At 42.3% G+C, this 22,448-nt stretch overlaps 1 protein-coding gene across 3 annotated transcripts in view; it reads left to right on the forward strand.

Annotated features, from left to right (window-relative positions):
* Positions 1–22,448, forward strand: part of LOC311444409 (uncharacterized protein) — a 52,584-nt gene that overhangs the window by 25,897 nt on the left and 4,239 nt on the right. For 2 of the 3 annotated variants that reach the window (XM_084535529.1, XM_084535530.1), the window contains 5 exons: positions 1,876–2,075; positions 5,058–5,201; positions 5,682–5,802; positions 7,351–7,397; positions 14,772–14,904. In XM_084535529.1, the coding sequence (XP_084391655.1) occupies positions 1,957–2,075; positions 5,058–5,201; positions 5,682–5,802; positions 7,351–7,397; positions 14,772–14,904 (564 nt within the window). In that variant the 5' untranslated portion in view covers positions 1,876–1,956. Of the gene's footprint in view, positions 1–1,875; positions 3,793–4,703; positions 4,821–5,057; positions 5,202–5,681; positions 5,803–7,350; positions 7,398–14,771; positions 14,905–22,448 lie in introns of those variants that run through there. The other variant, XR_014697872.1, reaches the window with a different exon arrangement.

Raw genomic sequence — 22,448 nt, forward strand, 5'->3', positions numbered from 1 at the left:
ATAAGAGGTGAAAACTGGCCTTTCCTTGGGCACATCATTCAGTCCTTTAGCTGTGTGAATGCCACAGCCAAGAGAAGTTTGCCCACAGCAGAAGTTTGCCATCAGAAAGGGGCCAAGTACACACCTTCACTGCCAGGTGCAGACCACCTGTGCTACAGGAAATGTTCAGCTGTCTTCTCAATGCTTGACTCTGCCTGCTCACAGGCATCTCAGGGGCACTGTAAACTTGTGAGAAAAAAATCATACATCTTTCTATAGAGATGATGTCACCTGGATCCCAAGAAACTCAGGTTAAGCCAGTGTGCTAGGAACAGCACTTGTTTGTTGAGACAACAGAAATCACTCTGAAGGCAGAACTGTTGGAGCAGAAGCAGAGTAGAAATTCTTCAGGAAGAGAAATCAGAGATGAAAAAAGCTCCTTTATTTCCTTTATTTCACCTGTACTGCTGAAGGTGCACTGAGGAGCATGTTTTTGTGTTGCCAATAAAACTGCCCACCCAGGGAAGCAGTCTGACCATCTGCCTCCCCAATACACAACGATAAAACAGAAGACAAACAGTTTCAGTGTGTGAGTTCTGGAAGACAGATTGTCAATAGCCATTGCTGCCTTCAAAATGAGAGGTTCAAATGGGAGTAGATAATGGATTTAGTATGTAGTTAAAAGGCTTCTTCTGTGGCCCATTGTTATTGCAGGATAGAAATGTTCACGTTGGATGGCTAACACATCTCTTGTTCCATTTTTTCCATTAACCTTAAATATATTCAACAACACTAATTTCATTAGACATTTCTCAGGAATATCTCACTCATCACCAGGGCCTCTACTATCAAGGTAGTTAATTATCTGAGTGCAGGCCATTAATCTTAAATCCTTTTATGGTGTCTTGGATTCTTTACAAATATCTACAAAAGGTAACTATTACCCCAGTTTTATATTTTTGTGGATGTAGAAGGGCAAGCTGGACTAATGGACTGAATACAGAGTTAGAATAAATGGTGACTCTTCTGGATTGTTTGTATGCTGATTCTTCCTGGCCCATGTATTTCTGCTTGGGTGTTGGCACTGTAGGGATGCAGTACAGCAAGCACTGTTTCTGGGAGAAACTGGAGCTCTTTGCAGAATAACATACAGAATCCATTTGTGAGTGAGCATCAGCATCCTCAGAAGCTGTGACTTACCATCAATTGCAAGGTTGGTACCTCTCATACCAGCCTCTGCATTCTTCTCAAGAAAAAAATTAAAAATTCATCCATATCACCAGCTATCCTTTCTGTTCCATTCATTTATGTGCTGCTTCATTCTCTATGGGCTTGTAAAGGACATCCATTTCTTTGCATATCCTCATTTTCTGTCTCTGCTGCTCTCCCTGTTCCAGTGCTTCATTACCAGGGACTAAATTTATGTAAGGTATATTTAAAAGCTTAAACCTATTTTTAAGCAACTGACTAATTTTTTCCCTCCCCATACTGTGGTTAGGATATAGGTCTAGCTAAGTGATTAATCTGTCTTCTTGAATAATGCCAAAAACGTTGCACCAGCATGAGAGGATCTAACCTTTGAAAAATTCCCCCAGGAGCATCCATTTCTGATGGGGATTTTGCCGCCAGCCAGAGCAGTTAGTTAATAAAAAAAAGGGAAAGCCAATAACACTGCCAGAAATTTTTGCCATATAAAAGTCAGAGAATCAGTTAAAGGCTGTCAAATGTAACATACGATATTATTTAAGAAGAAGAATTCAAGATCCAAATGGGGCTTTTTGTCCCACAGATTGGGTCATGCGGAAGCAGCTGAGGAAATAGTGAGTCTTCAGGTGGATCTTCCAGAGGGACAGTGTTGGGGCAGACTTCTCAAAGCCATTAATTTTATCCTTTCAGGAGGATGAGTGAAGAGAAAATCATGAATCATAGAACGGTTTGCTGAATGAAAGACAGCAGAAGGGAGATTCCAGCTGGAGGATGGGGTGCCCATGGGGCATGTTTCAACCTTTGGTCTCCGAGGACCTCAAGATGTGGAAGCCTTTCCTTCCTGGTCAGCAACGTGGGCTGGGGACAACCAGAAGATATCAAGAAACTGGGTAGGAGCCCATCTGGCTGCCCACCTCATCTGGTTGCAGTGCTGAGACACCAGCACCATCAAAAGGAAATCTCAGATTTGCCCCAGTGCTTTTCCACCTTAACTGATGTTTTTTTTTCTGTCTCTTTCGAATGTTGTACACCAAAATCATCAGTTCAAATCATGCAGAAATTCGCAGTGCCTGAGAAGAATTAATTACACAGTCATCATGTTTCCATAAAACTACAGGCTATTTATTTATTTAAATATTTGTAGTGTTTGTTTCATGCAAATGATCACAACTCTGATTATCTTAGTACACAATGCAAATTCAACTCGCATCTAGTGGGACGATGTGCTGGTACAGCTGGTTGGAAGCCAGGCAGCTTAGAGAAATATTCATAAGGCATCCTGAGACTAAAAATGGCTTGGTGACCTCGGAAAGCTTTTTAGCAGCTTCTATTGAGTGAACAATTTGCTTGACAAATCCCATCCTCCTTATTGTGTGTGAATTATCCACCAAAAAAAGCTGCTGTTTTTAAGTATGGCTTCGTTTTAAATAATTCCTCAAAGCTGCACAGACTTTCTCAGGGATGTTTCGTTACCAGCCATTTCTGCAGGGGGGGGGGAAGCTGAGCTTCTGGTGACCCCCATTCCTCGGCAGAGCACACCGCTTGGAAACAAACTCCTGCTGCATATATTTGGATTCATCGCTTTGTTTGCACGGATGTTCAGCCCAAAATGTTGTTTCTTTGAGCTTATCTGTCACACAGTTTTGCCAGAAAGCTGGCAGATAATAAATGCTACAAAGCTGCAGATGGTGCAAATTAGTTTAACGCTTGTAACGAGTTCATTGGAGCTCAGCTTCCCCTTGGCTGTTCCAAAGTCCTCGTCAGCAGCAAGGAGTCCTCACCCCAGGCACTGTAATGGGTGCTGGGGTGCCAGAGCTTTCCCTGGGCTGGAAAGGGGCTCACCTATATGCATGTGGATGTGTCTTGAGCAATTTTGGCTATGTCTGCTGTGAGGTCTTGCTCTCTGTGCCCTGTCTGAGGTCTGCGGGGCTGCTGCCGGCCAGGGGGTTCTGTGCAGAGCCACGAGGCCTAGCAGGGGATGAGGGCTGTGGAGGAAAAGCACAAAACCTGCTCACGTTTTTGCTTATATAAGCTTGTGATCAGGCTTCAGCGATCATTTTAAAGCAAAATTGATTCTCATCCTGCTGTGTTACTGGTTTGCTTTTATTTTATTTTAATTTAATTTCCTTGGATTAAGGGCAGCGAAAGCACATTGAAGGCTGTTTCGGGTAGCGCTTGCTGCTTGTTCTGCCTCCTGCAAGGAGCAGTACTGCTGCACCACTGCAGAGGGACAGGCGGGCAGCAAAGACATCAATAACATAAAGCTCCATTCCTTATCATCCTTAATAGTGTTTTTGCTCAGTAAAACCAGTAGGTATTAGATTGTAGGTGGCCATCCATTCTTTTGACGGAGCAGGTTTTATTCCTGTAATCGTCTCACTGCCACAGGAGTGCCGATGGGTGAATACCAACTTTATTCTCCCTCATTACAGACAGGCAGGAAGGTCTGTGGCAAAACACCCAGCTGGAGAAGTGCTTTGGTGCTGAAGTATAGACCACCCCCTGGTGCCCATGCTCCTCAGCATCGTCCTGTGCAGCTCCCCTCCCTCTGCAGGCCTGCTATCCCTTTCACCTGGCCACTTGCTAGCTCTGTGAGTGAGCTGTGAAGTAAGGGAACATTTATCTTTGCAAACAAACTGAGATGAAGTCTTCCCCTTTAGAGCCCAGGGAATAGTTACTTTAATATTTGGCATTTTATATAGATAATCTGCCAGCAACAAAAGTGTGTTGCTATGTGCTGCACATATGTCTCGGCTTGTCTCCTTTAACCCTCTCACTGCAAGGGATCATTTGTATTATCAACAGGAAAACTCCCAGTTCCCTTTTCCCACTGGAAGGTTTCCAAGCTCTCTAATTAATGAACTTTTTTCCCTGTTACCCATCATGAGTTGTTCATCAGCTCCTGCCTGAACTGCAAAGTGATGTTGAACTGTCTCAGCGACTCACAGTCAGCATGCCCTTTCATCAGGGGAAATCTCTGAGTATTTACTTGCCTAGATGGTTTCCCTCATATGTAATTGTGGAGCTTTCTCTCCAAGGATTTAAAATACTTGTTGACATGGCAGGGAAGGCACACTCTGCTGCTCATCCTGGTGCTGTGTGCAGACTTTAGGGAATGATGTATTTCTCAGTATTCTAAACTTTCAAGTACTTTGATTTTAAAGCTCTTTGCACTAATAATATTTGTCTTATAATGCTGTATTAAAAGAAAAAAGAAAAAAAAAAAGTAAGGTTGAAATGCCATGCAGCTGCAAAAAGCTGTGCCTGGAAGATGCTCCATGATGCAGCCAAAATCCCTACTGTTCTTCATGGTATAAGGACATATAACTAAAATTTGAAGTGGCATATTGCATTAGATTTCCTTGAGATAAAAATCATACACTGCACTTTTCATGATATCTTTATTTCAGGAGCATTGGAATATCAACATATTACCACCTGTTGATAATCTGATAGAAAATATCCAACTTGCCTTGAGTGAGAAAATATTCAGTGCATAAAAATGTTACTATTTTCAGTAATCCCTGCTAAGGATGGAGACACCAATTCGCTTACTTTAAACTTGCCTTGCACCTTTTGACTGTAGAAAGGCTTTGCCAGAAGACCTGACAGGACTAATGCAAATTGCTTCAGAGGACCTATTTGCAATATTTTTAATTAAAATCAGGTGAGATCAAGACACTATGCTTCAAAGTATGCTGTACTATATTAGCTGTATTATCTTCTCAAATGAAAGCACATGAGAAGCATGAACCATATTTCATATATCCTCATTCTGGGGAAAAAAATACCAAACCTAATTACTGATAGCATTAAAAAATGTTTAATTTTTCTCACCTTGCCCAGTGTAAAAGTGCACTTTCTGACTTCAGTTTCAGCTCTCATTGTGTTGTTTCACACACTGCCCGTTACTCTTGGCTGGAGGGCATTTGCTCCCTGCACGAAGTGATTTGCCTCAGTGTGAGCTCAGGCTCACAGAGGTCTCCAGAGCATCTGCTGGCTCTGACCTGCTACCGGTAAGTGCTGTGTTTGATAAAGGGAGTGTGTGTGTTAAAACAGAGATTGCTTAAATGTTCAATCAGTACTCGCATTGGAGACAGGGCTGGAACCATGTCTGAAAATACATAAAATGTACCTTTATGTACATAGAGAATAATGCACAGGGATGCCTTTTTGCCACTATTCTTTGGGGCATTCTGGAAGCCAGGAAAGAGCAGCCCAGCACGGAGCAGGTCAGGCTGTGGTGGCTGCTTTTGCCTTGCAGTAAGGAGGTGGGGCAGGTCAGCACTGGGGAGGCAAAATGGGGTGGCTGGAGGCTGACTGTGTGCTGCGGCTGCACCAGGTCACAGCTGTCATCTGTGTGCCAGACTGTGGGAATTTTTCGATTCCTTCCAAAACGTCTGTGTGTGCAAATGACACTGCCTTTATCTCTCTTGGTGTTATAAGTGTTACTTCTTGGGGTACCTTTTGGTTTCAGCTGTATCTCTTCATTTCAGCAGAGAAACATATCCAGTTATGCAGAGGAACCCTCTGTTTCTCAAGCCTGCGTGGGTCCTGGAGAAGCTGCTGGGAATATCATATTCTCTTATAACATACAATTCATTTTTCTCTGAAAAGGTACCTATTTTAAAATCTGAATTAACATATGCTGTGCGGGCAGTGAGCAGAGAAGAAAATACTTTGGAAGCTCCTGCTTGGAGGCGTCCCTTCAAATTTGGGGCAGGGAGAACTTGCACCTGTACCTCCGCAGACACAGCATGAAGCCAGGTCAGAGCCTGGGGTCTTAGCTATGTAGAGTGCTTGCACTGAGCATTAGTTCAACCTAGCTCGCGTTAGTGAAGCCAGATGAGGAGACTGGTATTTCTGGAATGTTAAAATTTAATATTGAATTGCAAAGAAATGATATATTTAGATGTCATTTTTAATAGATCCGGAGGATTTGATCACCAAACTAAGATTTAGCACTTGTTGAATATACATTATTGTGGTTTCACCATTCCCCAGCTGAATTTCATAGATTGCTTGAGTATAACAAATACACCAGGAATATAAATGTATGTGCATGCATGCTCAGAGGCACACTCATGTGCATGTGCACACACACGCACACAGACCATGCATTGGCAGAGCCAGACTCAGGAAGCTGAAAACTACTGAACCAAATCAATAAGGAATTTAAACAGTTCCAATTATCATTCGCATTCCTTTGATTTACAGCCCATTAGTGGATACCAGTGAAGTAACAATTAGGTGTTAAGAGACTGAAGGCCAGGTTAATTTAGGAAGAAGTGGGTTGATTTTCCAGCTGAAGATATCAACAGAATCTCATTTCATTCAATTCAGACATTTCATTTTATTAGAGATATATTTGCTACGGTACATATCTTTGATTATCCCTATAAAAGCAACATTAGGGGCATTTGGCTGTTAATTCAGTAAGGAAAGATGCAGTTGAAAATACAACCCCGGAATGTCCTCTTTGAATTTTCTCATAGTTCTGAAATGGAAAATCCAGGGATACCAAGAAGATGATCCTGATGGCTACAAGGGATGCCCAAAATTACAACTGGTTGAGACAAACACTTGGGAAAAGTTTCAAGCCACGTGATTTGGTTTTAAGTGTCAGGAGGTCAAGTTTGGGGGATGAGGTGCAGTGCCTGGGTCTATATATTGTCAGGAGAGATACCGAGGTCTGGCTGCTGTCAGATATGGTATAAAGAAGAGAAATCCTGAATCTGATCTGTTTTGAGTTTCTGTGTGCTACTGCCACAGGAAGCAGTAGCAAAATGGTCACTGATGCACAGGACAGTGGTGTGCTTAGCAAAGGATGCAAGACTGTTCTGAGTGCTGCTGGAGGAGAGCCCCGGCCTCGCTGCACCCCCAGGACAGAGCAAGAAGGCCTGCTCCGACCCGTCACTGGGTCTCAGGCTGGGCTTTGGGGATGCCTCAGCAGGTCCGTGCTTCTATAGAGGCACTGGGCAAAGCAAGTAGCAAAGGAAGAGCTGTGTTGTTTTGGCTTTGGTGGCTGTCAGCGCTGGGTTATCTCTGCACAGACAAAACCACATCCCAAGGGGAAAAGACATTGCAGATCATGTGGCAAAGGATGGTGCCGAGCCTCATAAGGTCTTCATCTCCTGAAATATGTTTCTGTTTTACCGATTCCAGGCAGAAGCGTGCTGTGGCAGTCTCCTCTCTGACAGCATCATCTGCAGGTTAGTGTTTTGTCCTCGGTGTGTTTGTGTTGACTCTGCTGGCCTGGCTTGTTGCCTGAATTGAATTTCTTATCGTGTCTCCGTCTGCTGCCAGTAACAGATGATGATCACTATTCTTCAAAGCAGAGTATTGCATGGGGGGAAGACAGACACAACCGTGGTCTGTAAGAGTGCTATTGAAAGGGAGAAAAGGGGAGAGGGAGAAGAGGACAAGTCCAGGAGCTTGGGGAGTCTGATGTAAAATGCTGCAGGTAACATCAGCTCATTGGCAATGAATCTTTCCAACCAGCATGGCCAGTGCTGTGAGGAGCGAGGTAGCTGCTGTTTTCTTTAAAGCCAACTTCCAGCAGCCAGAGCCCTCTGCAGTGCAGTGGGAAGGAGCCTGCGGGGCGAGCAGGAGGTGCAGGATCCAACCTGGCCTGAACTGGGCAGTGCAGGCAGTGGAGCAGGCTCAAGTCCCCAGGCAAGCTGCAGCCCTCGGGTTCAGGGTAGGGATCAGCCCCTCTTGTCACTCCCAGCCCCCCGGGGCCAAGCAGTGGGAGATGTTCTCATACTTGTTTACTAAAAATGAGATTTTCATCTGACACTTATTTCAGCTGTTTGTTCTTGTTGTCCTTATTTTCATTAATGAGAACTCACATACAGGCCCATGCACAATTACTTACCGTGCTGAATCAAATGTGAAATGGTAACTTGGGAAGATAAAAGGCTTTCTAATGCTTTATCAGTTTCTCAAGCTAGCTATTCCTGTTTCTATCTTGAGCTTTAAATATTTGCATTACGATCCAGATTGCAAGTAACGGGTCTCAGAATAGCATATGAAACAGGAATTTTAAATGGAAATGTGGAATGGAAAATGTGGCATTCTGGAGCTGGGCTTATCTGAGCAAGCAGCAAACAAGCTGCAGTCTGCTAAAGCAGCTCCTGCTGCTCAAAAGGACATTCAGCAGGGCAAGGCGGCCGCTTTTTTCTGAACTTGAAAATGCTGCCTTGCTGCCATCTTCCTTTCATAATGTATTTTAATCAAGTCACAGGATGGAGAATTTCTTCTTTGCAGTCAATCCAAACCAGGAATCTATAATCTCATCCAGAATTACTTTATAAATAGGAACAATTTAATACTTGTATATAAATTTAAGTCCACTATGTGGTTTGGATTTAATATGAAATGTGTTTTCTCTGCACCTGGATGGAAGTACATAAATGAAAGCTGCAGGAATGATTCAATTTGTATTTTCCTGGTCCTGAAAGGTATGTTAGTCATGTTGATTGCTGATCTCAGGGAAGTCAATTAATGAAGTGTTTTCTCTCACATTTTCCATAAGTAGGTTGACATTAGTTGAAACAGGTACCCATGAGTAGAGTGGTATCATGTGTAATGGAGAAATAATTAAAGAACCAGCCATTTTGACTGGAATATGTACCTGTGAAAGAGGAGTAAAGCAGCTGCAGTTTCTGACCTTCATTTCCATCAGCTCTCCTGCTGGTGTGAGGAACATCTCAGAGAAACAATTTATGGTCAGTAGTGACAAAAAGAACCTTTTTTATTTGTACCCACTAAGTGTTTTCCTTCTTTAAGTCTGCTGATAATTGCTGCCGTGATTAGTTCATACTCTGCACTTCTGAAAGCAAACAGTAAATCTAAGAGAATGAGGGGTGAATTCATTTTGGCAACTGTTTACAAACATTCATTTCCTATGGAATGCCAACAGATAAATTACTGCAGACTTAGTCAGTCTGCATTTTCTGCAAGTCCCTTGGTTATTTCTTCCACAATTTAAGTGGCAGAGTTGGGAGCTTCAGTGTTGGTTTGGCAATGCATCCTCTGGAGGAATCGCTGCTGTGTCACCGCGCATGGCTTCAGTTCACAGCTCCAGCACAGGAGGTAACATCCCCGGGCTGTAGCTCACTGATGGCTCGTTATATTTTGGAAGGGATTCCACTCAAGAGACCATAGTTAAGATATACACTTCTTTTTAGATAGATAGGTAAACTTGTCAGACAGAGAGCAAACATAGTTATTTTGAAGGTAGTACATGATACATATATATATATTTTCTATTTTTAAAAGCACAGCTCAGACTACTACTTGCAAGAATGGGCTTCATCCTGCACTCTGGGTCACAGCATGTATTACTACATACTTCAGTAATTCAGGTACTCTGACTGCAAAGACCATAGCTTCAGGTTAAGCAGGCAGGAAGCCCAGTAAAAAAGGCAGGGTTTTGTGAAGAGCTGCTCCTTCCCTTTCATTTTGTGTATGCATACATATGCATATAATACAAATAAAGGATACAAGCTTTACCATATTATGTAGGCAAAGCTACATTTACATTCAATATGAATATAGTAAGAAAAAAATGGTATGCAGATCAAAATGAAAGTGAGAAGGGACCCTTCTTTTCATCCCAAATACCGTAGAAGTCTGAGGAGCTTTTTCAAGGTTATCACAGAATTACAGAATGGATGAGGTGGGAAGGGAGCTCTGAAGTACATTTGCTCCAACCCCCTGCCAAGCAAAGAAACCCAGCGCATGTTGCACAGGATCCCATCCAGGTGGACGTTGAATATCTCCACAGAAAGAGACTTCACAGCCTCTCTGGGCAACCTGTGCCAGTGCTCTGTCACCTTCCCAGTAAAGAAACATTTCCTCACATTCAGCTGGAACCTCCTGTGCTTCAGTCTGTGCCCGTTGCCTCTGGTCATGTCGCTGGGCACCACTGAAAAGAGCCCGGCCCCATGCTCTTGACACCCTCCCTTCAGATACTCGCACACGTAGATGAGATCCCCTCTCAGCCTCCTCTTCCCCAAGCAACCCTCTTCACATTTCATCAAGGCTTTACAAAATGGAGCAGGATTGAGGGCAGAGCTTTTGTTTCATGTCTTCTTCTTGTCTCTCTTCATCCTTGTTCATTCTCCAGCAGCCTATTCTCTGTTTAGCTTCCCTGAGCCATCAAAGAAAGAGCACGGACTACATCCCTAAAAGCAACTGAAACACACATTTAGGGAACTGCCCTGAGGGTAAAAGCATCCTAATCGAGGAGCTTACTTGAAGTTTAACTAGGTACTTGAAAAAATATACTTCTAGAGATGATAAATCAGTAATACTACCACTCATTATTTTTAATTTAGAGGACTTCACTTTAAAATTTAATTTAGAGTATTTAAAGAGGACTTCACCAATTTAGGTTTGAATTTAGAATGTTGTGTTAGACTTATAGTGTGCCAGATTTGAAGCTTTATTTTTATTTTATTTTATTTTATTTTATTTTATTTTATTTTATTTTATTTTATTTTATTTTATTTTTTATTCAGAGGAATTATTATAGAAGAACATTTTAAAACCATGTTTAAGATGCACTGTTGTTTTTTTCTTGCCAAAAACCTATGCTCATGGCTAGACCATTTCATTACCAGACCTATCTACATTTGCTTCCATTTGCCATGATTTTTGTTATGGGTTCTGCAGTGATAGATACATAAAAACACGAAACTGCAGATACATTCAAAGAACATTAATTCCCCAGTCAGTTAAACACGAAATAAAACAACAACAAACAGAAGCATATCTCTATAGCATTCTCTTTAACGGTTAGAAAATGGGGAAACTATTAATTGGATCAGATCATTTAGTGAGTTTTCTTGTTTAGAAAATAAGTAGTACAAGTTCCCCAGCCTTTTTTCTTTTTTTTTTCTTTTTTTTTTTTTTTTTTTAATGTCACTTCTGTTTATTATAATCATAACCATCAGACCAACAACATTTCCTTTTTGGCCTGGAAGTAAAATCTGTACATTTGTTTTCATCAGGAGCTTCGCATTGTTCTTGTCTGAAACAATGTGGCAAAACATCACAATTACACCGAGCAATCATTTCAAGTTTAGCCAATAATTAGGGACTGATTTATGGCAAAAATATCCACTTGGGAAACATGATAATAACCCATATATTTGTTTGGGTCAGGCAGCCATGTTACATCAAACACTAGATTTGTTATTCCATTTAAATAATTTTGAAATAATTAAGAATTGTGTCATGCATCTGACTGAGCAGATCTGAAGCACAAAATCATACATCTAAATTATGAACTGGATGGAGCATTGCTAGCGAGAGTGAGACATGAAATACTTGTCTCACTTCGTATCAAAAATGAGCGAATCTCTATTTTCTCCATTTGCCTACAGGGTTAGTCTCATGTAGGTATCACACCATGTGAGGGCATCCAGTCACGCTTGTGTCAGCTCCACAAGCACCGATTGTTAGGTAACAAGTCCCATGTAAGCTTATTTCTGTAATTTCCCTAGGCACAAGTAAAAGATGTCTGTGTTAAACTCAACAAAGCAGAATTTTGGAAAAAAAAAAAAAAAAAAAAGAGAGAGAAAAAGAGAAATAGTTTCTAGACACTCCAAAGCAATCTATTGGCTCAGAGCTTTAATTTGACATCAGTATAATGGCAGTAATTTGGAACTGCTCCCATATTTTCTTCTGTAATTTCCCCTTCCTCCTCAATATACACTGAATCATCATCAGATGTTTCTATAAAATATGTATTTTTTTCTGGGTTAAAGCCAATGAGCTGGAAGCAGTGATGACTTTTTTTTTTCCTGCACTGCCTTCAGTGGAATTTGCATCAGTAATGTTCGCGGCAGAGAGAATGTATAGGGCTCATGATGCTTTATTATTTAATTGCTGCTCAATGATCACAAAAATAATTGCAATGGAAGAATCAGGCATTTGCAAGGAAAAATATTACTTCTGGAATAAAAGAAATGTTGAGAGGGATGTGGTCATTTAAAAACTGGTAGTTTTGTACAGGATTTGGTAATTTCTCTAAGGACTGCGAATTATTAAAATTATCACTTGTAAGATGAATGAGTTGACAAGTGCCAGCAGTTGTGCTCTGATGCACATTGCATTGCCTTCAGATCTGCGGTGCGTGCATGGGTTTAACACACAAGGCATATCCGTGGAGCAGTCCCAAGGGCTGGGTCGCTATGACATGGGTATCTTTCTGCCTTGGAGTGAAAATCTGATTGATTTCATGAGCTGCCTTGATCATGATAGGTGATTCAGCCTGGTCTAACATCCAGAACCTTGCCCTGTTGTGTCGCTGGCTCTGAGTGGGCTTCCAGCTCAGCATCGCGTGCTGAAGTTCCGTATGGGGAATTTTTTGCAGCTTCTTTTGCAGTTTGGTGTTCAGGCTTTGAGGATGACATGAAAAAGGAGAAGAACGCGTAGTATCCCAGCAAGGTCAGTGGTGCTGCACATCGTATATCATCTTTGTAGAGTGCTTTGCATTTAGCAGCAACACTAAAGGTGCCTTTTGGTTACCCCCCAGACACCACAGGCATTTAATGGTCCCATCACTGGCACATGGTATGAAGGGGACATTTCCCTGTCTCTGTGAGTGCCTCTTGGCACACGGTGGTTGGTTCTCCTGGAGCTGTCGTGGGGCTGGCTGTCAGGACCCAGAAATAAAGCGTTGTAGGAAGGGAGTAGAAATGTGGCAGGCATAATGGCTTTTGATATCACTTTTATCCATCTGCATGTTTCAAGGGATTGTTTCTAAGGGCTAGAAGATTAGTCAAGCAGAGAGCCAGCCCCCAGCTTCATGCAAGCGGTTTCCATTTTTGCAAGGTTCAACAACCACCACAATCCCCATCAAGTGCCAGTGTCAAATATGCACATCAGCGGGGCATCAGGGCAGAAATGACGCGTGGGCTTTGCTGAAAGCATTTTGGGTGGTGGTGGATGCCGCTGGCTCTGCATCCCACACAACTCGAGGAGCTGCCGGCAGAGCTGCTAAGCCAGCACCACGTGCGTGCTGCTCCCTGTCTGGTGCACGGTGCAGTCATAAATCCTCCCCGGTAAGTGATTCAGGAAAGAACAAACACGTAAAATGAATCAAGCTGTGCGTGTCAGGCAGCGGCGTGTGCTGTTTGCTAGACTAAACAGTGGGGTAAGGCTCTTCAGGGGATAAATCCACTGCATCAGCCTGTGCTAATGCTACCTGCAGTGATATAAAACAGGAGATAAAAATGTGCTTGCTTTGCTTTAGGTAAAAAGCACATTCCTGTCTGATCTGCCGGCTTGTGTGTTCTTGGTCCAGGCTTTCCCAGAGACCTGTTGGCATCCACTCCTGTGTTCTCCACAAAAGCCTAGGGTGAAAATGCCTCTGGTCTGCTGCAATCTTCAACATAAGAGCTTTCAGTGCTCAGGACAGAATTCTATGCTCGAATTTTGATTTCCACAAGCAACACAAGTGGTATGACCTGCAGAGTCACATGCAAAACAAATCAGACAAACTGATTTCTCTTTTGAAGTTTGTAACGTATATTTTTATCCCCTTTTTGAAGGCACAGTGTTTTGTTTGTGGATCCGGCAGGAGGAGAGCATCTCCCCGGGAGCTGCAGCAACAGTGAGGGGCTGGAGGGCACCCAGCTCCCCTCAGCCTCAGCCCCAGGGCCTCTGTGGGACTGCCCACGCTGCTCTCCCTGCCCGCAGGATGGAGGCACGGCTTTTCTGCAGGCATCACGACAGGAGCTGGGCAGGATTTCTCTGTAGCGCACAGACCTTCTGACCGCAGTTTTATTTTCCTTTCATTCTCAAGTCGACCAGATTTACTGCTCGCAGAGTAAATATTGGTTCAACCCCCAAGGGTCGGCATCTAGCAAAATGAGTGGTGTTTGCCGAGGAGGTGATGGGGGGGCTGAGGAGTGGCAGACACTGAAGCAGCCGTTTTGAGACTGCTCCCAACTCCGGTATTTTGATTTTTTTTTTTTTCCCCAGTTTCTAGCAATACCACTTTTCTGCCACTCTGCCTCTCCAGAGTTTCTGCTGACAGGACAGAACTGCTGGTAGCAAACACATTATTCATTGTGATTGAGTGCCTAGTAATTACTTTATATATTTTTTCAATTCTCAAATTAAAACCATTTACTAGTAGGAACAGATGTTAAATTCAGGACTCTTGTTGATTGTTAGTGTGACACACACATGAAATGTTTTAAACTAGAAGGCTGATTGAATTTTAAATATGCTGATCACACTGGTGGAATTTAAAATAATTGAAACTGGGAATTACTGAAATGTTTCCAAGAAGAGATGACAGAGGTGGGGTTTGCTTTTCAAACCCATGATTGCACAAATCATGTTAAATTCTTAAGGGGAAATACAATAATTTTCTGTGTGTCGCAGAACCAACCATGGACTTGCATGGTACTTCGTGGTACTTTGGTACTTCAAAATGGCAGGAGAAAAGAACTTAAAGATGAACATAGAATCCATTTTCAAATCAATATCTTGAATACTACCTACACACTCTGTAGGAATGTGATTTTTTTTTTTTTTTTATTCAGTAAAATTATATTTTTCAGGGAATCCATCATTATTGCTTGCTGTGGGCTTAGTGCAATCCATCACAAAAGGTGCATCGTGTTCAAGGGGCCCGATCCCTCGCAGTTCTTTTGCCCGTCAAAAGCCCTGGCTCAATTTCCCCAGCTGGAGAAGGTGAGGTTTCACTCTGCAAGGGCTGGTTGTTAAAAATACGAGTACATTGTTCCAAACCACCCACCAGAGGATCAAACCCTCTGGACTGGATGTTCAGGCCACAAGGGCCGCCTATCATTGTTCAGGAAGAGTTTTATTTGACTTCTCTGGACAAATGTGTCTGTGCAGGTATTTTGCATAAGAACATAAAAAGCTCATCAATGTATTTATGAGAAAAAATGTTCATTTGAATACAACTAAAGATTTTGGACCATGTTTCCTAGTCACTCTATTTGAAGTGTCTCTGCTGGACAAGGGGTGGTTGGCTCCTTGGAGCCCGCTGTGGAGGCTGCCCCGAGCTTGCCCCGAAGTCACTGGGAGTCTGGCACAACATCTGCACTATCAGCTTAACCAGCCCATAAAATGGGTTATTTGCCAGCTGCACAAAGGTGTTCGGAGGCTTAATTACTGTTTGTTGAACTCTTTCCTATATTTGAATTAGAGATGATGCATGTCTTGTATATAGAGCTTCTTTTTTTTTTTCATAACCTGACTTTGTAGGATTTATTGCATACAATGAATGAAAATCTGAGTTTGGATCGTAATACAGTAACAATTACAATTAACCTCCACAACCTCCGCGTGACCCCCAGGTGTTGTGTTTAAATCACACTGCTTTTAATTAAGTTTAGCCGCCAAGTCCTGCTTGTTCTGAAACATTTCACTGGCACTTCCTCTGCGAGGCAATGCTTTAAAGCCTGAAATGTTGTGCCCACCTGATCCCACGTGAACTAATGCCAAAAGGTAACAATGCAGGGTGAGGAAATTCAGCCTGAAAAAGCAGTTTCAGAGCAGGCACAACTTTTATTTGCCACAAAACACTTTGTTATAGACGTACTTTCTTCTAACATCTGATACAATTTACAGACTTTCAGAGCTTGCTGAACTTCTCAAAATGAGAAAACTCCCACTGAGACAATAAATTGTTGTTGCACTGAATGATCCTCGACAAACTATTGTCACAATAAGTGCCACATTAAAGCAGCCTGGCACTGATACTGGAGAAAGTCTTATGACACACGGTGTCTTTTGGGGCTGTCATGGTTTATTATGTTCATGATCCATGGAGGAAAGGTTGCTAATAGCAGACATTGACCCACTGGTGGTAATTGCTGTGAAAACATTATTCAAGCTTATTAAGTTAATGACAGAAGGATGAGGCACTTCCTAAAAAGTTAGCATGGCATCACCAGAGATGCTTATTTATTTAACTGATTGATCATTTAAAGGTTTATAAAATGCCTTCTCTTTATGATAACACTGCATAATCGTGTACATAGGAATTAAACAATCCACAGAGCTGAGGCAGAACGGTTGTTGCAGATCTGATTTTCATGTAAAAAATCAAGACTTTTATAGGCTTATTTACATAACAAGTCATGGTCTAGTCTCCTTTACCAGTGTCAGCCTGCCATGGAGCTAGATTCAGCTGTAAATTTTTATGGTTTGGAGCCTGTGGAATATACAAAAATGGTCTGTATATTTTAGTGATCTGAAATACTTCTGTAGTGAAGAAAGGAGCATAGTTTTCTTCCAGCAGAATGAACATCTCTTCCCTAAAACTGTGATGCTTGTATTCTTTCCCAGGGCAAAGCTATGACTTTTCTCTTTCCAGTTAATGCCTGCAGGCTGCCTCCTCGGTATGTGCTCTTCTCCGTACCAGAAACAAATCTATTGCAAACCTCTGGGTCTGAGCATCCCTGATGGCCTGGAGCTGGGGGCAAGTATAACTCACACGGCTCTCTGACTGGTTAAACCAAAGTCGATGAAAAGCTGCTTATACAGACAAGTAGGATAGGTGTGCCTTCCAGATGGGAAAGTGCAGCAGAAGTAGTCAGACTGCTTCACAGGATAAATGTTCTAACAAGACAGTCTCTACCAGATCTGATGACAGTGATCTGTAAGGCAGACATTGCTGAGCCAGTGAGGAAATCAGAGCCTGCTAGTTATAAGCCAAAGCCAGGAGCTTGATGCAGTTCTGTCAGAGCAGAAGGAGAGGAGGTTAAGAGCAAAATGATGGCCAAGGCTGCTCTGCTGTCCTTTCTGGAACTGCCCCAGGTATTTCCTCCAGGCTCAGCCATCAGGCTCTCAGCTTTCCTCATTTTGCAGTGATTTGACTTGCAATCAAAGGACAGTTATAGCAATTTCATTCGTGTCATATTAAACTCGCTTGATTGTGACCAGAGAGCCCTAGGAATGGATTGATAGATTTTCAAGTTCAGAAGAGGCCATTCCTCATTTAACCTATGTCTCTTGCTACACAACCTCACACCTTTTAAATCTATTAATGTGCTTGGTAAACCTGAAAAAAAATGGGTAAACCAAATAGATCTTTTTCCTCTCCAGTCTTCACTGTCCTGTCTAGGGCAAATGGGCAGCAGCATTCCTGCTTCATGTTGTTTTGCAATTTATGACAGTTTTATATTTGCAACACATATCTAGCTGTTTAGAGAAGATGCTACATCTCTTGAAAAGTTTTCAGATACTGTGGGCAAAACTTAAATTTATGTCAATGTGCATTAAATCAGTCCTGCACCTTTTTTAGCAGTTACAACTTTGAACTTCTACATGAAATAGAAATGGTGACCCTTTACAGATAAAGTACATAAATAAACCTTTGCTTAAATGTCCTTTAGAGAAGTCAGTGCTTTATTGCAGAAAGTCACTAGTCACATTCCTCTCTCATATATTAGAAAAAAAGACAAAAACAGGTGTTTGCTCTGTATTTAATGGTTGGAAGAGAAGCGGAGTTTGCTACCTTAGTTTCCATCTTATTTTTAACCGAGTAATTCAAATCAGGGTGAAAAAAAAAGGAAAAGAAACAAAGCAACAACACAAAACAGAAGTTAACGTTTTGACATACCTCAGTTCTCACCACCTTCCCAGCATCTGTGCTACCTAATAAAAAAGCAATCAGATGGACGGATGAGTTTTCATGCCTCTTTTTGTTCCACAGACCGCAGGGGGCAACATCTGCTTCTCCTCGTTCTTTTCCCCCCTTGAACAGGAAATTAAATACAAATTACTAAATTAAAGCAATGGAAGGAATTAATTAAGAATAGGAAACTTCAGGCTTGAGGGTCTTCACCTCTGTTGTGCAGAAGGTTATGCTGATGGAGCAAGTGCAGTCCTGTTTGTGACCAGCCTGATACCCAGCACTGTGCCGGAGCACCCAGATGGGTGCACGTCCACGTTTCCAAGGCTATTTCAGCTCTGTCAGCTCCTATTGATCCACCTGTGTTTGATATTGCTATTGGTGGCTGAGCAGTGCCAGTCAGCTTCATTCCTGGCTTTGACAAGGCCGTGGTATGGCTGCAGCTTCCCTGGACAGTCCCTTGCGTGAATACTGATAGAGCACCATCAACTTAGGCAGGAGTCATTAAAAGGCGAGCTGAAATGTTAGTCATTCAAGTATTTTTCTATGTAGAGTTTGCAGTTCTGAACATCCCTGTGTGAACATCAGATTCTGATATTCTCAGCACACAAATCATCTTCCCAGATAGAAATTCAATACCTCTAGTCAGAGCTACCTGTTAAAACTTAGACAGTGGATTAAATATTTACTTGTTCCTTCTTGTGGCTCACCGGGAGAATTTCAAGAGGCACTAAACGCTGAGGGCAGCTGGGCTGCAGCAGGCAAACACTGGGGCTGGGGAAAAAACTGGGGCAGGCCGAGCCCCCACACCACCACAGCACATCCCTCGTGTGCTGCCTTCCCTGCACAGCACGGTGTGTGGACAAGGCCTTAGCGCTTCAGGGATCGTGTGGTTCTGAGTAGGAGTGGGCTGGCGTTTGAGCACGTAGTTGCACCTTGGGATAAAGTGTTTCAAATCAGAGCCTGAATAAGGTCTCCTACAGTTAAGTTTTATAGGCTTGAGATCTGAGCAGTGTGCTGGCAACTGAACTATTAATTTTGCTATTTAAAAATAAAATGAAATAAGATTCCAGTCTTTCCATACCTTTTTTCCCCGCATACTCTTAAGTGATATCCATCCAACCACTGAATATTTTGTTCTATTTTTTTTTTTTTCATCAGAGACTGCTGAGGCCACAATAATTCCATTTTTACTGTTGGTGCCCAGTTAATGTTTCCTTTTATCGCATTATTCATCCCACTCACTCGGCCTGAAATAAATACTTGATTGTCATGTAAACCACTCTTCAAATGCACTTCTGAACCACAAAGTTATAGTAAAAAGTAGAGTATAAAGTAGAGTATAGTGGCTTGTACACTATATTACAGCAATATTAGCCCAAATTACAAGATACAGTGGATGTTAATAAGGCTGGGCTTTCAATGGCAATCCACCTGAGTGATGCTTTTTTGTGTGACTTGTAAAGGTAGTTTATAAACACATCCAAGAACAGTTAAACAATTCATACACAATGATCTTATTTCACTCAGCCATATGGTCTTTATATGGTTCGCATCGTTTTTTCCATGTACAGTTTTTCCCTCTTGAATGGCTGCTTGCTCTAACAGCTGTGCAGTGTACAGAAAAGCCTGAAATCTGAAGCAAAAAGTGCCCTGGTCTTGCATTTGCAAATAGATATGAATTTATTGCAGGAGCAGGGTTTTGAGATTTTCAGGCTTCTCTGTGCTTTGAAAATGACTGGCAGAAGGTCAGTGAATGTATGGAGAGGTAACGTAAGAGAAGGCTGGCAGATTTGCTTTGCAGCTCACATACATTTTATGTATTATATTTCATAAAAGACAGAAAAAGGAACTTCAGTGCAATATACTTTGGAAGTTAATTGGACTAGACATCCAAGTCTTAAGTAAATCAGCTCTATATCATTTGACACACAACATTACTTCAATTAGTATGACTTTCACCATTACCTAGACAGAGGAAAAGATGTACCATGCTAATCAGGATATTAAAGTGACACTAGCATTTATATATTATGGATATTTACTTAGATGAATGCAAGATAAATGAGATTGGCCTAGAAATCTTTCTCAGCAGAGAAGATGTGGATTTCCACCTCCCCTTCCCCCCAGGAAATTCTTTCTTGTGCCTATTCCAGTTATCAAATTTTCAGTGTTTCTTACACTGATACCTTCTTCTGCCCACATGGCAGCTCATGCCACAGCTCGTGGCTCGTGCAGGGTTTTCTGCACATACAGAAACTGCAGGGAGCCTGCAGTCTTCTGAATGGCCCATGAATCTGAAAGCTATTTTGAGGCAGCTACTTTATGCATGTTTTTGTGCCAGTTGACCTAACCACAGATAATGGATCAAAATCTGGAGTGTGAAGCCACACATTGAGCCTAGTTCTCACTGTCAGAGCACTGTGATCACAGGGTCCCTAGGTTAATGTGTGGACTTTCAAAGCTGCGCATGCTAAAGGTCCAAAGTCTGTGCAGACATGCCTGTGCTTAGGGCTGTGGACATGCACCTTCTTTAATGCTCCCCAGGTGAGAGTCAGGGACATAGTATCTTTCCACCTCCTTATTTCTGGATCATGCAAGCAAAGCTTTGACATCCTTCCACAGCATGGAGGAACCTCAGTACAAAGGAAGGAAGGTATCTGCCGTACTCCAGAGGGAGTACAGATGTGAGCTTTTCTGAGAGGTTTGTTTGCTTGTTTTCTTGGAAAGGGGCACATTTTCAAGACTGGAAGAACAATGAGATCCAAAATTAAGCCTCTGTTTCCTGCAAGGCTGCAGCTCTTTGTGTCCTGCTCTCCTGGCCATCACAGGATGCTGCTTTGCATACAAGGGGCAGTTAAAGCCTGTGTAAAGCACCTCGTACAGTAACCTTGTGCTAGTATCACTGTCACGATCGTTTCTTGGCCGTCCATCACTCTGGTATCTCTGTGTCCTCAGGCAGAGCAAGTATTCCAGCAGCAAAGGAGCTTTGATTGCATCTTATCTGGGGCTCAGCAGGGAGGGCAGCTCCCCCGTAGCTCTTGCTGGCAGGGTGAATCAGCTGCCTTTGCTGGATTTTTCCAACACGTACAATGTCCCGGGAGGTGATTTTGTTTTTAAGTGATAGTGATGCAGTGATGTGTTGTCTCCAGTGTTGGTTTTGGTTTGTTTGTTTAAATTTTAAAATTAGTTTATTTCATGCAGTTCATATTTATTCTCCTCCAAACCTTAAATTTCTCAGGGAGAAGAAGTTGACAAAAGTTGAAGGTGGTGACAGAAACCATCCATACACTCAGTGATCCTCACTGGGACTTGTCCCAGACCCTATAAGGAGGAAGAGAGGGAATAAGAGAGTGACTTTTTCCAGGGAAAGCACACAAGCAATGGTCTTTCTGCCCAGCTGACCTGCTGTGGACATCCCCCAGTCTCGTCCCCATCAAGCACTTGTGCCGGGGGCTGGCTTTCTTTCCTACAAAGGCAGAAAAACTGATCACCAAACTGCTCCCCATCAGTACTGCCTTGTTGGCTTCTCCTTCAACAGAGAAAGTCAGCAAAAATCCAGTAGCAAGCAAGGCTTGTTTTCTTGGAGGGCGATGACCATTGACAGGGTTTGTATGTGTGACTGACATGGTAGATTAATTTTATAATAAAAAGGCAACTTTCACATAAATGTCATCAGGAGATATCTTTAGTGCCATGCTCATCTGCCCGAAGGGACGATGTGGTTTTCTATTACTGCTCAGATGCACAATAGCGTTTCTCGGCTGATTTAGTTTTGTTTTTTATATTGTGCTGCTGGTTCAATTACAAATACAGACAGGCTGTGCCATTGGCATTAAAGCGTCCATCCGCCAAAACACAGGTTCCTCTAATGTTCCAGCACTGAGGGCGCCTAAGAAATCAATGGTCGTTTTTGGAAATGTGGTAACATTGTACCTGAGGAATAGGTGGATATTTGGATTAACATTTTCCCTGAAATTCATTGTTTTGTCCCAGTATCTTTTCTAGCACATTCCAGGTCTGGCATAGGCACATAGCCTATGATTTCTGTATCAAGCGCATCCCTCTCTGTCACATCTATTTGCCTAATTGTACAAAGATTTGGAAAAAAATACAGTTCGCACACAGTCAGCTGGGGTATTTTAGATTTTTCAGGAGGCACGTTAGTCAAGGATTTTGCCCACATTGGGCAGGCTGTGGCCTGAGACTCTCCCTCTAAGTGCATCTCTGACTGCAAAGGGTGTTGTCAGAAAACAAAACAAAACCCTACAGATTTTTGACATCTTGATATTGTGACTTTAATGATGCCTTTTTAACACAGTGCCTGGCTTTGCCATGCCCTTGAATGCATGTGAGGTAAAAATAGTAAATATATATATATATATATATACACACACATATTTCCATGAGTGGAAGCGACCTAACTTCCACGTTCTGCCTTACTCTTTTTACTGATGTTATCTTGCCATGGGACTGGGGGGAATGCAAGAAGAGCCAAGTGCAAGTTGATTCTCCTGCTATCTTATTGTCTGCAGTACATAAATCTTGAAAAGTGTGCTTTGAATGGGAAAGGATACCAACTTAATGATACATTTACTCTAACTACTGCTGGGCATGCACAGAATCCTAA

The sequence above is a fragment of the Aythya ferina genome (assembly GCF_964211825.1).
Source record: "Aythya ferina genome assembly, chromosome: 14".
Taxonomy (NCBI): domain Eukaryota; kingdom Metazoa; phylum Chordata; class Aves; order Anseriformes; family Anatidae; genus Aythya; species Aythya ferina.